This window comes from Triturus cristatus, chromosome 4_1, assembly GCF_964204655.1.
Source record: "Triturus cristatus chromosome 4_1, aTriCri1.1, whole genome shotgun sequence".
Taxonomy (NCBI): Eukaryota; Metazoa; Chordata; class Amphibia; order Caudata; family Salamandridae; genus Triturus; species Triturus cristatus.
Window position 1 is genome coordinate 529,146,475 of NC_140585.1, and position 15,125 is coordinate 529,161,599.

General features: G+C 46.9%; 1 protein-coding gene across 1 annotated transcript; it reads left to right on the plus strand.

Moving 5' to 3' along the window:
• The first annotated feature begins 11,046 nt into the window (after positions 1 to 11,046).
• LOC146855187 (syncytin-2-like) lies at positions 11,047 to 14,629 on the plus strand. Its single transcript, XM_085651085.1, has 3 exons — positions 11,047 to 11,152; positions 12,364 to 13,056; positions 14,526 to 14,629. The coding sequence occupies exons 1-3, from the start codon at positions 11,047 to 11,049 to the stop codon at positions 14,627 to 14,629; spliced, it is 903 nt and encodes a 300-aa protein (XP_085507211.1).
• The last annotated feature ends 496 nt before the right edge of the window (positions 14,630 to 15,125 follow it).

Sequence of the window (15,125 nt, forward strand, 5' to 3'; positions counted from 1 at the left end):
TCTCTAGTTTTGTCAGGGATATAAGTGCAACATTGTTGAATTTTTAGCATACTACAGACTTCGCCTTCCTTTGCCAATAATACGTCAGCTGCGAGACGGTTTTACACAACCATCGATCTAATAGCAACCATTTCAGTATCAAAAACCACTGAAGATAATTTTTCAATTTTATGTGAGTTCAAAATCACTCCTGATGGAGGATCACGTTTCACCATCTGATTACCAGAAAAAGCATTTTTATCGACCTTAGCAGCATGAAGGTCTCTATATAGGCCCTACTAACCTTAACCTGGAAATGTGCTACTGTGGCCATTTTTATGTCACACAATCACTGGTAACGTAGTAACTCACACCTCCCCTGACACATCTACCAGGGTTCCCCAGTTCTCACCCTTCCTAAATCTAAAAAATCTAGTAGGCCACACTTATCACAAATATGACTCTCTCTAGTACCCAACGCTGCAAGGTAGCTTGGGCAACCACGTACAGTACAGTAACTTTCCACAATACACTTGCAAGACACCCACACATGCACGTACAAGACCAGCTGGAACCAGTTGGTACATCTTGCTACATTATTATTTTCAAAACATAGCTTGGCCAAGTGAAACCACAGCCGCAGCTTTGCGATAGGAGCACCTGTCTTAAGTTCCGCTCTTACATACTTTTAGAGACATGTACAAGACAAGATGTTCTTTGTTTTCAACCACCTGACCAGTTCCTTGTCCTAGGACATGCGGTCAGGCCACCTGCGTCAGAAAGTGCGTCAGAACAGTTTCATGGTTCTGCATTTTCAGGTATATCAGATCTAGCACCTCAATTAGAAGCCAGAACTCTGCTGCTGTGTCCATCACATGCGTGGGTTCTCCGGCCGGCTGTTTATCTGATTTGGGACTTCAAAGCCTCTCTCTCAGGTGGTACACCAATCTAGATCACCTTTTTGCCTTTTTTAATCTTTGATTGCTCTCTGTACTTTCCATCCACACCCAATTCCTTGCATTTAGGGTCTTTTGAAATGTCAATCTTACATGGCTAGTTCTCTTCAGAAAAGCTTGCCTTTAGGGCTATGTTTTCATAAGAATGTATTCTGTGTCTTTGAATTTCTCACTGATTTCAATTATGCCATTTTGCAGGTCCTAATTCCAGCCAGGTTTCTGGACTTCTAATCATGATAATGATCATGTGCTCTATCCCTGATGGAGTGAAGTCAGGTTTCTTAATGGCTTTGCATAAATAATGAATTGATATTGCATTTTATTGATGTCTTTGACTTATTGAATAAAAGTGCCACTTCAACCAGATTATTCGTCATCTTACATCTTTCTTCCTTGTTCCTCAGTGAAGGGTTGCGTCGGTGGCCTGTGTCCACAGGTGAGGTGACCACACCCTAAAGGGCATCAGAATATCTCCCTTTATCAGCTGGCGACCACGAAGTTCATCGTACCACGATTGTTCTTGCCTGCGGTGGATCTGAAGATCTCCCATGAGCTGCCTCTGAGAGTCCCACTTCCACCCATTGCAGACCATGGGTAAACCAAGGACTTTTTGTTATTTTCCTTGAATTTCCTTGGTCTTTGCTACATGGGTGGGTTTTGAGCTGTCTCTGGCTGAGCTCCTGACCCCCTGTAGGCAGTCTCTCTGGTCACGTTTAAAAACACCCTCTCTCTCTTTCTTTGTGTGGTCACTATTTATCCTTTTTCTTCGTACTTGTGGTCTGAGGCTACACATTTTGTGGGTTTTATGGTTACCCTCCGGTTCAAGTCCGGGGATGATTACTAATTGAATGGTTACCCTCCGGTTCAAGTCCGGGGATGATTACTAATTGTATTGGTTTACCTCCGGCTAGTCCGGGGATGGTTAGCCTCGGAGTCCACTCCGGGGATGATTATTCCCCACAAATTATCGACTGCACTATCCAATTCATGCACGACACTCCTCAGGTTGTCCACGATATCACTTCTAGCGAATTCACTCCCCTTACTGACGAACTCAGACACATATTATCCGAGGCTTGGACGATTTTCGGGGTCACCTTCACCCAAAACACCCAAGTTCACATCTCCGCAACTTTCCTGACAGAATATCTGATGCCCTCCCAGAGATATCTCTCACCCCGCCTTCTTCAGACACGGTTTGCCCCTACCTATTTTACCCTGACAAACACTCCAACTCCTCCACCCTATCTGTTCCCCCCCTCTCCTTCATTTGAACACCCAGGTCACCCTGCCCATTCTGCTCCCTCCCCTATTTTTGTCACCGACGGGGAATCTTCATTGGATTCCGTATTATCAGTGGCTTCATCTGAGACAGCCTCTCTCCCAAATATTGAAGTTCCCAATTCCCCCACGCCTTCTGCCTCTGATTCCTTTTCTGTACACCCACAGTCTCAGAACGACACAGCACCCCTTTTGAGAGCACTGCTGTTCCGCAGATTCCGTCTCCCTGCCTGATCTTGCACGCCCACCCAATTTTTGGGAATGAACAGTAATCCCCACAACAATATCACGATATACCTGATCAACAATCACGTTGTGGGTCTCTCTGACGGTCACCCATCTTGTTTCCTTCACATGACACCCCTCACTAGCACGGTTCTTCTCACAATATTTCAGGCACTCGGCATTGACTACAGTCATAACAGGCAGATCACGCTATCTATTGCACCAGCATTTTTTCACCCCCTTGAGACATCAACTAGCACCTTAAAACACAAACAAAAATAGTATTTCCTGCTGTACTGCTATATATATATTCTGCACCACCTACCCTTCACTGCCACAAAACCCCATGCAGGCGCTTCACGCAATATATGAGAAACGAATATTGGGCACTGCGGTGCACAAAACACCAGATTGGATCTACATATGCATCCGCCTACTATCCCCAGGCTTAGAAATACCCACCAACTTCACTTCCTCCTGGCCACGAAACCCATTACAGAGTAAAATTATTCTCGCCCTTGCCCGCCACAATCTTGAATTCCCTGACTTTTCCCCTGAGGGAATATACAGGGGACCTGAGGAATTAGATTTTAGACTCTTACTCACCATCATTATTCTTCATGAGATAGGAGATGAACTTATAAGAGATCGATACCCCAACTTCCCCCACATTTAGGGTAGAAATACATAGACTGGGTGAGCCCACCCCTCCGTGCAAGCACTAGTATTTTAAGCTCACAGTGTATACATATATACCAGTGTCCCTATGAATAGGATACTCAGCTCTACTGTATATAAGACAACCACTGGCTTTCACATATATTTTATTTTACGACTTGAAAATTGGGAAGGCCCAGTAATTTTGTCAAGCTTTTGGCCCAGAAACCCACTCCAGTCTAAAATAGCTGACGCCTGCTTTGGTGGCCAGCTCCTTTTCCCTGGGTGCACTCCTATCCAGAACATTGAATTACAGAACGGTATATATGACCGTGTCATTGAGGGCGTAGGAGGGGAACTCGTATCTGATCTTTACAGAGGCGTAGGCAGCGACACCACCCCCCAGTAAAATACTTATCTTTGCTTATCCACATTCAGAGATCTCATTATGGTGACACCCTTCCAGCACGTCCTGAAAATATTTGGTGGGCAAGAACGGAGCATACTTAAACATTGTAGGGAACTTCATAAACTCACAAATAACATGACTCACCCGTGGCCCTTAGAGGGTAGTTTTGAAAAAACGATTTTCGAGCATGCCACCACCTTCCTAGACACCAAATACTCTGGCACCAAGCTACAGAAGAGAAAGGCTACCTTGGATCTCTGGCGTATCTTTAAAGATAATGCACAAGAGCACACTGCTGTAATGGCCACCACTCCTTCGGCTCTCCCACCATATCAGGCCAGCGGTATGTACCCTATAATAAAGTCCACCTCAACTGAGGAACCAGATTTACATTGTACCACAAATAATCTACCAGCGGTTGGATACAACCAACTCCCAGAGGCTCTTTTTACCCTATCAGATTCCCCTGCACCCACTGCCGAATGCAGTACAGACTGCCCGGCACCATCCGACACTAGCACCAGTCCAACAATACCTCCCACATTTCCAGCCTCTGCCGTTCCCATGCATGCACCACATGCCATCGGTAGCAGCCCAACTATACACGCCACAGTGCCAGGATTACATGGACAAATAGATGCACAATTTTTGATAAAACTCACTCCCACTTCCATGAATGCCCCATTAGGTGAGGATGAAAGCGAAGACTCAGACGCTGACTCTCGCACATCATCTCACCGCTCACACGCATCATCATCTCACCATTCACCTGCATCCTCACACGATTTGCTCCTGGATCTCACCGCCCCCCACGATGCAAGGACCCCACGGCTCCAGGAGTGGGAGGGCGCCCCTCAAAACCAGTTGCCATATTTCAGTACAAACACCGATACCCCCCTGATCACACTTTCCAACGTCCCACAACAGTATAGGGATAGGGAACAACAGGCCCCCCCGACGGGAACTCCAGTCCACTATGACAATTGGAGAACAACTACACAAATAAGCAAAAGTCTGGAGAATAGCCCGAATGAAAAGGTCCCTACACACATACTCAATAGAACAACATCGCACAGTCCCCCACCCGGGGATGTCATCCACTCGATCCGACGCGTGTCACTGAAGCTGGAACGAATGAAGGACCATATAACTGACACCCTCAGGAGAGCGAGCATTGGACCCTCAAAAGGTCAAACAACAGTACGTACCCCATCCCCACCCACATTACACGCAGAACTCTTTAGAGACACAGAGGGAAATAGAGGACTGTGCCACAATGGACACTCTCCCGGGCTCGAGCCAACTGCACCGAGGCAAACACATACAACTGCCCCAACAGCTCAGGTCCGCTTCGCACAACAGGAGACACCTCCACCGAGCACTGCCGCGGTGGATCTATTTGATCCACTATTTCCCGCACCTCGGCCCCAAACAACAACAAACACATTCCTCCCACCATGCCCGGAATTCCGAAATTCAGGTGATACAGGGAGAATAAGGAAGCCTAGGGCAACAGAATTAGAGAGCCTTAGGGTATTGGGGATGCACGGATGTCCAGATGACATCATGTATGATGTCTCTGGCTCTGCTTCCATGCGCAACACCCGAGCTAGCCAGCGTGCCAGCATGTTTCTCAGCAGACCATGCGCCCTGCGAAACAATGGTCTAACGCCCAACGAGATAGTTATACTAGGAGAAGGTTCAGATTATGCTGTTAACCCCTTCACAGACTGTTTGGCAGGCTGGACAGAGTCCTTGGCCCCGCAGATGCTCCCATGGCCAAGAGAAGGGTCCTTCGAGCCTCAGCATATGGCAACAGCTGTAGAATGCATCCTACACGGTGCAGGAGATGAGGATTGGGACTATGGATACATGAGGGCCAGTCTTAAGATTTGGCAGAAATACGCCAGACAACATGACCTCACACGGCCCAAGGCACTAGACACAGGGGTGACACACCAGATGCCACTCTTGTACAAAAAAGCCAGTGACCCACCTGTCTATATGCCATGGTCCTATGCGGACAAGGAAAACTTCAAAAAGCAACTCACCCCCCTCGCGGAGGGAGCCGACAAATGGATAGCCGCCCTAGAAAGGAGCACTACAGGTAACATCCTAGTGATAGGTGATATGAAAAGTTTGCTCGTCTCAATTATGGATGGGGAAGCGGAGGACATCTTCAAAAGTGTCAGTAATGGTTTCATCACTATGAATAACACCGAATTTGATGGGGAGCCATTCGATAAAATAAGACCAGCAGTCTGGGCCAAATTACGACTAAAGTTCCCGGATGTCCCCGATATCGGGTCCCTCATGTCACTGACAATGCAAGCGAACGAGGATCCACTTAACTTTATCTCTAGAATGAAGGAAAAATGGCATCAGGAGTTAGGAGATAAATGTAACGCAACAGGAGGAAATAGCAGGCTCTTCTACCACATGGTTAAAAGGGGACTGCCAGAGGATGTACAGGAAAAGTTAGACGGAGTAGTGGCTATGGAAGCAAAACCATGGCCTGAGATTCAGTATCAAATTATACATTTTTGCAAAAAGAGACAGGACCAGGAGAGGAGTAGACAGCTAGCCATAGAGAATGATGCAGCTAAATTGGTACAACAGAAGCTTAATAAAAAGAAGGACACCCTAGACACCGTCATGTTAGCTGCACCTGTCAGTCAGATGACAGCAGTCACCACATTCCCACAGGCTGCTCAGAACGCGCTCACCGCCAACACACAGCCTACCCCGCAACTAACGCAGCAGCAGCCACCCGTACAATATGTCCAGACACAACCACAGCCTGTCATGCAGTACATACAGCCGCAGCCCCCTGTACAATACATAGCGGCACAACCTGCACACAGTAGTGACCAACAACAGTATTACAACAATAATAGGAATACTGCCAACAGAAATTTAGGCATGCAGGGAAGAGGTAATGGAATGGGACAGCAAAGAGTACAATTGCAGCCAGGGCAACACACTTGTTTTTATTGCCATAAGGTGGGCCGCATACAGAGAGAATGCCGTACTAGACTCCGAGACCAAGGCCAGCAGCCTATGGGTTTTACCCAACGAGAGCCACCACGGTCCCAGCAACAGCAAATGTACCCACGGCAACCCCAGATGCTGTATGCCTACGCCCAACCTGCCCCACAGCAAGTACAGTTCCAAGCACCGGTCATGGCTCAAGCCCAACAGTCGCCCCCGCAGATGCAAGCTCCCATACAGCCGCTGCAGCACACACCCACGTACCAAGTGATACCCCAAGCACAAAATGCTCCACCCCAGGGTGGTGTGGTGATTGCCTCCAACAATCCGTTCACGCAAGGCACCATCCAGCAATACCAAGCAGGAGGATATACTAGCTAGGACAGACCACAGACAACTCTTGTGTGCCCGGTTTTATCAAGCACCATGAGCGGTGAAGACGACCCCACTGTCCTGGTCACGATAAACAATAAAAGATATAGCTTTCTCATTGACACAGGCGCTACCTACTCTTGTATCACAGGCGGACATCTGCCCATTTCAGATCAGGTAGCGGACACAGGGATTCTCTGGGGCAATAGCAAGGGTCACGTTCACCAAGCAAGTATCCATACAAATAGGAGACCGTGTGCTGGAACAGTGGCTGCTCTATTCACCACACTCTCCAGTTAATCTTTTAGGGCTCAACCTCATGGCAAAATGAAACATGACTATTCACGTCCATGACAATGGAACAATGATTTGCTCTATACCAGGCACACCCTTGGCAAGGATGATGACACTCACTGTTGACTCCTCCTAGGAGGATCAAATAAGAGCTCGCCCTGTGGATGAGCAAGCGTTCTGCACTGCGGTACATATCATTGTAGCTAACACACCAGAACTGCACAATCGCACTTTCCAGCTCCCAAAAGAGTTCCTTTTTCGTCCACAGTCCCAGGATTCCCAGATTTCAGACAAGAACATGATTTTAGGCATACACGCTCTTGAAATAACGCCCACATACGGGGCATTCCTAGCAGGTGACGACAATATGTGCACCTGGGCCTGTGTCATTTTTATTGAGCCTGGACAATTGGTAAGGAGTATCTCAGATGACCAACTCTTTGGCAATCCTGATGAATATTCCAAAACAGAGATCATTTACACGAATGAGGTACCCCTCTCAGTGACAGTGGAAAAAAGGACACCCACTGTCACACCAAAATATGACTCCGTGCATGAGGTAGATTTAGCCCAAGTCCCGCCACAATTGTGGACCACCGGCCCTAATGATGTGGGCCTTATCCACTCTGCCACCCCATTTAGAATAACACTGAAACCAGGCGCAATATTACCCAGAATAAAACAGTATCCACTATCTAAGGAAGCAGAGGAGGGAATTGCCCTTACCATACAGGCCTTGCTGGATCAGGGAGTCATATACCCCTGTACCTCTACCTGTAACACCTGTCTTTTTCCGGTCCGCAAATCTAAGACTAATCAATGGCGTCTAGTACACGACCTGCGTCCCATAAACAACATAGTGGTACCAGAGTTTCACATTGGCCCAGACCCTTCTGTCATCCTCACAAATGTTCCCCCAGAAGCGCAGTACTTTTCCGTGATTGACCTGAAAAATGCGTTTTTTAGCGTCCCCCTTCATTCAGACAGTCAGTACCTATTGGCTTTCACGTTCAGGCGGGTGCAGATGACGTATACAAGGTTAGCCCAGGGGTACTGTGAGTCCCCCAGCGTCTTTAACAGAGTTGTCAAAGAAGATTTATCAAATTTCCAATGTGACAGCACTTTGTTGCAATATGTCGACGACATTTTGCTCTGTAGCACCACAGAACAACAATGCAGGAAAGACTCCACTTCTCTGCTTACTACACTAGCACACAGAGGTTACAAAGTGGACAAAAACAAACTTCAGTACTGCCAAACAGAGGTACACTATCTAGGCCAATTTCTATCAGCATCAGGGAGACGAGTCACGCCGGACTGAGTTGAGGCCATAAAAAGTACCCCGGAGCTCCAAACTGTAAAAGACATCCAGAAATTCCTTGGTCTAGTCAATTATGTCCATCAGTGGGTCTTTGACTTCTCCACAATAACTGCCCCTCTGCTAAAAGCAGTTAAAGCAGCCAAAGACAGACATAACAAAATAGACTGGACACCTGAAATGTCAGCATCATTCAACCAGTTAAAAGATGAAATAACAAACGCCCCAGTGCTAGGCTCACCTGACTACACAAAAGAATTCTACCTGTTCACCAACTGCAATGGTGAGGTCATGACTGCAGTACTTATGCAAAAATACCCCATGGGCCATAAGCCCATCGCCTACTTCAGCGGCATCCTAGATTCTGTAATGAAAGGTCATTACCCCTGCGAACAAGCTCTCACCGCTGCAGCATTCGCTGTAGAGAAAAGCACCCTCATTGTCATGGGGTCCCCGTTGACACTATACACTGAGCATGCCGTCTTTGCTATAATTCAGAAAGCCAAGACAACATTAACAACACAAAGAGTGTCAGGGTACGGAGTCATACTGTCATTACCCTCTCTGAAAGTTGTCAAATGTCACACAGTCAATCCTGCCACGTTCTTTGTTCATCCTATTGCAGCCCCAGACGATGACACCCATGACTGTGCCACATACTCTCCAGATGAGTCAGGAGCAGCAAAAGAGGACCCCTTACCAGACAGCACTGTATACTTTGTTGATGGGTCCTCCACCATTGATCAGGTACACAGGAGCCGCAGTAGTTAGAGCCCAACAACATGAATTCTCTGATTCCCTAGACATTGTACTTCAAATTGCATTGCCTCCACTTTACTCAGCCCAAGCTGCTGAGTTAGTGGCATTAATTGCAGCTTTGAACCACGGGGCTGATGACCGTATCACCATTTACTCAGACTCTGCATATGTCATAACAACAACACACTCGAGCATCTTGCGCTGGAAAAGGCGCGGATTTCTTAAATCAAATGGAACGCCTGTATGTCACAAACAATTGTTGGACGAATTCATTGAGGCCCTCACACGTCCAACTGAGGTAGCAGTTGTCAAATGTGCAGCACACACTAACGGACAAGATTTTGTCTCCAGAGGTAACGCGCTGGCAGATTGGGCTGCCAAAGCTGCAGCTAGAGGCCCCCTACCAGCGAATGAGCCGGATCCTCAAAACATTCCTATCCTACTTGACCAAGCAGTAGCTCCAGCACAGCACACAGAAGGAAGCATAGCTCCAGCAGAACAGACAAAAACGCATGATGATAGTGTAGCTCCAGCACGACACACAGACATAAATAATGAAACTCTTGACAGAAATACTTCCTACCCCATTGACAACATGCAACAATATGATCACGTTGCCCAACTACATCTCAGAGAAATACAAGAAAGTGCACCACATCAAGAGAAAGAGCTATGGAAGAAGAGGGGGGTACAGCAGGACCCTGCTGATTTTATTTACAGACAGACCATGTCTGGAAAGCCTGTCATGCCACAAGCCTTACTGCAAGTGGCACTAGATCAACTACACCTTCCCGCACATGTCTCCCGAGATAACATGTCCACAACATTACAGACAGACTGGTTCATCCCCAATGCTCACAAATACAACTCTTTGTTAACAAATGCCTCATCTGCCAACAATATTCACCAAACCCAACCCTCAAAACAGTCGCTTCCACCATCCCCAAACCCTCTGGCCCCTTCAAGGAACTCCACCTTGACTATGTCGATATGATTGACCAATGCCAAAACTACCGATATCTCATTGTGGTAGTATGCCCCTTCTCGCGCTGGATCGAAGCTGGACCATGCGTCCACTGCGATGACAAAGCAGCAGCCACCTTCCTACTCCGCGACGTCATTTCTCGCTGGGGAATCCCTGACGCCATCAGGACAGATAACGGAACACATTTTTCAAATGCCATCTTTTCCTCCCTGACCACAATGCTAAGCATTAGACACAAACTGACATCCGCTTACCACCCCCAAAGTAATGGTATTTGTGAGCGCCTCAACGGCCTGCTCAAGAACAAAATAAGTAAAATAAGCGCCACCATCGGCAAAACATTTCTCTACTGCCTCCCACTTGCTCTCTTCTCATTAAGAAATTCTCCAAGTTCGGATCACCACCTCACACCCCACCAGCTTGTTACTGGACTATCCATAAATGTAACCGTCCCTTCCACCAGGCCCAAAACTGATAGCGAGTCATCCTCTGAGATTGTTAAAGCAGAGCTCTATGATTTCTTGTGCACACTAACCCGCGCTGCGCAGTTCCCTTCTGCCCAGGTATCCAAGAGGAAAGACAAGGGCCCCACTGATCCTGAGCTCCCACCGATTCGTCCTGGGATCCTGATCTTCATACGGAAGCACGTCAGGTGCTGGAAAGACCCCAAGTTTGAAGGTCCTTTCGAGGTGACCGATTCTTCTCCAACTGCCGTCCGGATAGCTGAGCGCAAAGCATGGATACACAGGAAGGACGTCCGCCCCGATCCTGCACCTCCGCAGCATCAAATAATGGACTGAAAGAGGAAAGTGACATACCCATGGTCCTCCTGAATGAGGACAGCGGCTTCCCTTCTACTGATGATGAAGACGAAGAAGACACCCACGTGCTGCTCCATGAATATAGCAGCAGTGATGCAAAGATATGTATTTTTTCAATATTAATGTTACGTATCATTGTTGGAGTGGCACTAGTAACGTTTAATTGGTATATCTGTTTTCTTGCTGTAAGAAGTTATCCTAATATAGGTAGCAGAAAAACTGTAGCATCCACTGTTCCGTCCACTGTACCAGCGGTCACCCACAACCAGAAGAAAACAACACATAGCATGCTAGGTCCCAAACTCCCCGACAGCAGCACTAGCACCACACACACTAGTGTGCATCTTGAACTCTCAACTCCCGCCCCAGGGGACAGAAATACTACGGGAAAAAGGGCTGCCAATGTCACAGAACAACAACTTTCCCGCAGGCGCCCTTCCCGCCACCACAGAGCCGCCAATTCGCTATCTCCCCCACAGAACAAAGCCCCTTGTCCCCCATAAGCCTAAACACCATAAGACATTCCAACATCTTGTAGAGATACAAAAGGGCTTCGGGCCCCTACTCGGTCTACAGCAGGCAGTAAGAGATCATTCGGTCCACTCCTTCCCAACAGACAACTCATGGTACAGAGACATGATAGCAGTAGGGAAATCAATAACGCATGATTCTTGCTAAGTATGTTCATACATCCCCCATGCAGTAGGAGCTGACAGACTAATTTTTCCTAAAGAAGTCCCACCACACATCACCATGTGCTTTCTGCACTTGTATCTTTGCCGTGCGCAGGGACAGACCCAGATCAGCAAGGTTGAAATGGATGAGGTGACTGTAAATACCACAGTATGGGCCCGTACCCCCGTTGTATTCAAGGTTATCACCAAGACAGCCGCTTTGGAAAGAGTGATAGAGATTATGCATAAAAAGGGAACCGACAATATGGACATTTATGGACCAAATATCCTGGAAGACGGATATATCTCAGTGTCGGTGCCCGAAGCCAATTGCGATAATTCCGTAGGCCATCATGATGAACGCACATGTCCATGTGCCAAAAGACCTGTGCTGAAGTTATTAGCACAGGTTTACACAAAGGGCAGATGGATCCCTGTCGATGGCCTAATATGTAGAGCAGCTTCCTTAGGCCCCCCTTGGGCTGGGGAAACAGAATATGAAGGAGATGTTTGCCTGGGATGTTGATGAGGAGTGTGAACAGATATGGGCTCAGGAAAGTGGCAGGTACACCTGGGGTAAGGAAGAAAGGTCCGAACCTAAAAGAGCATTTAAACTAAAAAACCCTTCTCTTTGTTTCATAGGTAATGGCTCTGTACCTGTTGGGCGTAACACAGATTGCAACACAACTATCTTCAATTTTGATATGCAGTCCGGCACCTCCACGTTGATGGACTACTACTGGGCTTGCGGAGAACGCCTCTATCTCCAGTTACCTCCTCAGTGGCTCGGACTGTGCTCCCTTGTGACTCTGCATGAAGTACACCTGGTTGTGCCGGCATCAAACGCCTCCCACATACTGTCACACCCAATGACAGGTGATGTTATATTCCTCCACCGCCACCGGCGAACAGCTCAATACTTTGCAAATGATCCCCATGACAACATTCCTCAAGAATTCTGCCTCTTTAACGAGACCCAGATCTTCTTTGGAGGGACCGTTCCACTTTTCCAGACTAAAGCAAATGCCAGGTGGCTCGAGGTAACACGCTATGAGGTGATGAAAGCCATCAACAGCACCAGGGATGGATTAAATGCAATCAGGGAAGAACTGCGTCCCTTAAGACTGATGGTTCTGGAGCACCGCTACTTCCTCGACATGCTAACTGCTAAAGACGGTGGTCTATGCCATCGGATCGGAAAATCCTGCTGCACTTTCATACCGGGAAACGACGAGGATAACGGATCAATAGCAAGGGCCATTGAGGAGTTGACCAACTTGGGAAAGGAAATGAAGGCGGAGGGAGGTCCCCTGTGGATATATTTCCAATGGACTGGTATGATTATGGCTGGATGCCCTCATGGCTGACAGCAATCCTGAAATTAGTGATACCCATAGTTGGGATTATGTTGCTTCTGTGTTGCGTCTTTCAGCTAGGTAGCCAATGCGTCAAAAAGTTTAGCACTAAGATAGTAGGGTTGAACTACTCTAGTGTAGGGAACTACAAAGTAGCAAAATATGAGGACATGGATCGGGTTCCTGGGGATGGGACTGGGATGCAATGGGAAATGAGCGAGTTAGCAGCACCTGGCACTAGTTATGACATACCATCAGTCCCTCCACTCCCCCCAGGTAGAGATACCCTGAGCAAAGGCCCTACGGCTGTCTGATATGAATGTCTGCTCAATAAATCAGGCGCAGATTATGCTGAAATACTTGTTAGGCCAGATGGAGATACTGTCCGGCCAAGAGAACAACCCCAGGGCAGCCTTAAGTCTTATGTTAACGACATGCCCTGGATCCCCCCGCTAGCGGAAGGGTCACCGAAATACTCTGTTAAAAATGAACAAGAGCAGGGAAATGATGGAGGATCACGTTTCACCATCTGATTACCAGAAAAAGCATTTTTATCGACCTTGGCAGCATGAAGGTCTCTATATAGGCCCCACTAACCATAACCTGGAAATGTGCTACTTTGGCCATTTTTATGTCACACAATCACTGGTAACGTAGTAACTCACACCTCCCCTGACACATCTACCAGGGTCCCCCAGTTCTCAACCTTCCTAAATATAAAAAATCTACTAGGCCTCACTTATCACAAATATGACTCTCTCTAGTACCCAACGCTGCAAGGTAGCTTGGGAAACCACGTACAGTACAGTAACTTTCCACAATACACTTGCAAGACACCCACACATGCACGTACAAGACCAGCTGGAACCAGTTGGTACATCTTGCTACATTATTATTTTCAAAACATAGCTTGGCCAAGTGAAACCACAGCCGCAGCTTTGCGATAGGAGCACCTGTCTTAAGTTCCGCTCTTACATATTTTTAGAGACATGTACAAGACAAGATGTTCTTTGTTTTCAACCACCTGACCAGTTCCGTGTCCTAGGAGATGCGGTCAGGCCACCTGCGTCAGAAAGTGCGTCAGAACAGTGTCATGGTTCTGCATTTTCAGGTATATCAGATCCAGCACCTCAATTAGAAGCCAGAACTCTGCTGCTGTGTCCATCACATGCATGGGTTCTCCGGCCGGTCGTTTATCTGATTTGGGACTTCAAAGCCTCTCTCTCAGGTGGTACATCCCAATCTAGATAACCTTTTTGCCTTTTTTAAGCTTTGATTGCTCTTGGTACTTTCCATCCACACCCAATTCCTTTCATTTAGGGTCTTTTGAAATGTTAATCTTACATGGCTAGTTCTCTTCAGAAAAGCTTGCCTTTAGGGCTATGTTTTCATAAGAATGTATTCTGTGTCTTTGAATTTCTCACTGATTTCAATTATGCCATTTTGCAGGTCCTAATTCCAGCCAGGTTTCTGGACTTCTAATCATTATAATGATCATGTGGTCTAGCCCTGACGGAGTGAAGTCAGGTTTCTTAATGGCTTTGCATAAATAATGAATTGATATTGCATTTTATTGATGTCTTTGACTTATTGAATAAAAGTGCCACTTCAACCAGATTATTTGTCATTTTACATCTTTCTTCCTTGTTTCTCAGTGAAGGGTTGCATCGGTAGCCTGTGTCCACAGGTGCGGTGACCACATCCTAAAGGGCATCAGAATATCTCCCTTTATCACTCCTACTGAAGGTATTAATGCACAAAAAATATCATCCATGATTACCGCAGCACTTATTCCCGTTATAATCTGTGTTAGTTTCTTTTCATTGGTTCCATGATCATACACATGGTAGATTTTTGGAAAAACAGTCCCCACATAACAACACCCATACCAATGTTCAGGCAATCTATAATAAGCGTTTTTGCCACACACAAAATATACTCCAGTGAAAACTAGATCAGTACCACCTCTCAATCCCCAACCCTCCATAATTTGGAAGGTGTGTTCACACTCACTGGAACCAATAAAATAATTATTATATTCAGTCTTTT

Excerpts from the sequence above, each read along its gene's own strand:
- LOC146855187 (XM_085651085.1), top strand. The coding sequence starts at position 11,047 with ATGGTCCTCCTGAATGAGGACAGCGGCTTCCCTTCTACTGATGATGAA. Across the intron at positions 11,153-12,363 it reads CAGCAGTGATGCAAAGATAT|GTAATGGCTCTGTACCTGTT; the intron begins GTATTTTTTCAA and ends TTTGTTTCATAG. Across the intron at positions 13,057-14,525 it reads GATATATTTCCAATGGACTG|GTCCTAATTCCAGCCAGGTT; the intron begins GTATGATTATGG and ends GCCATTTTGCAG.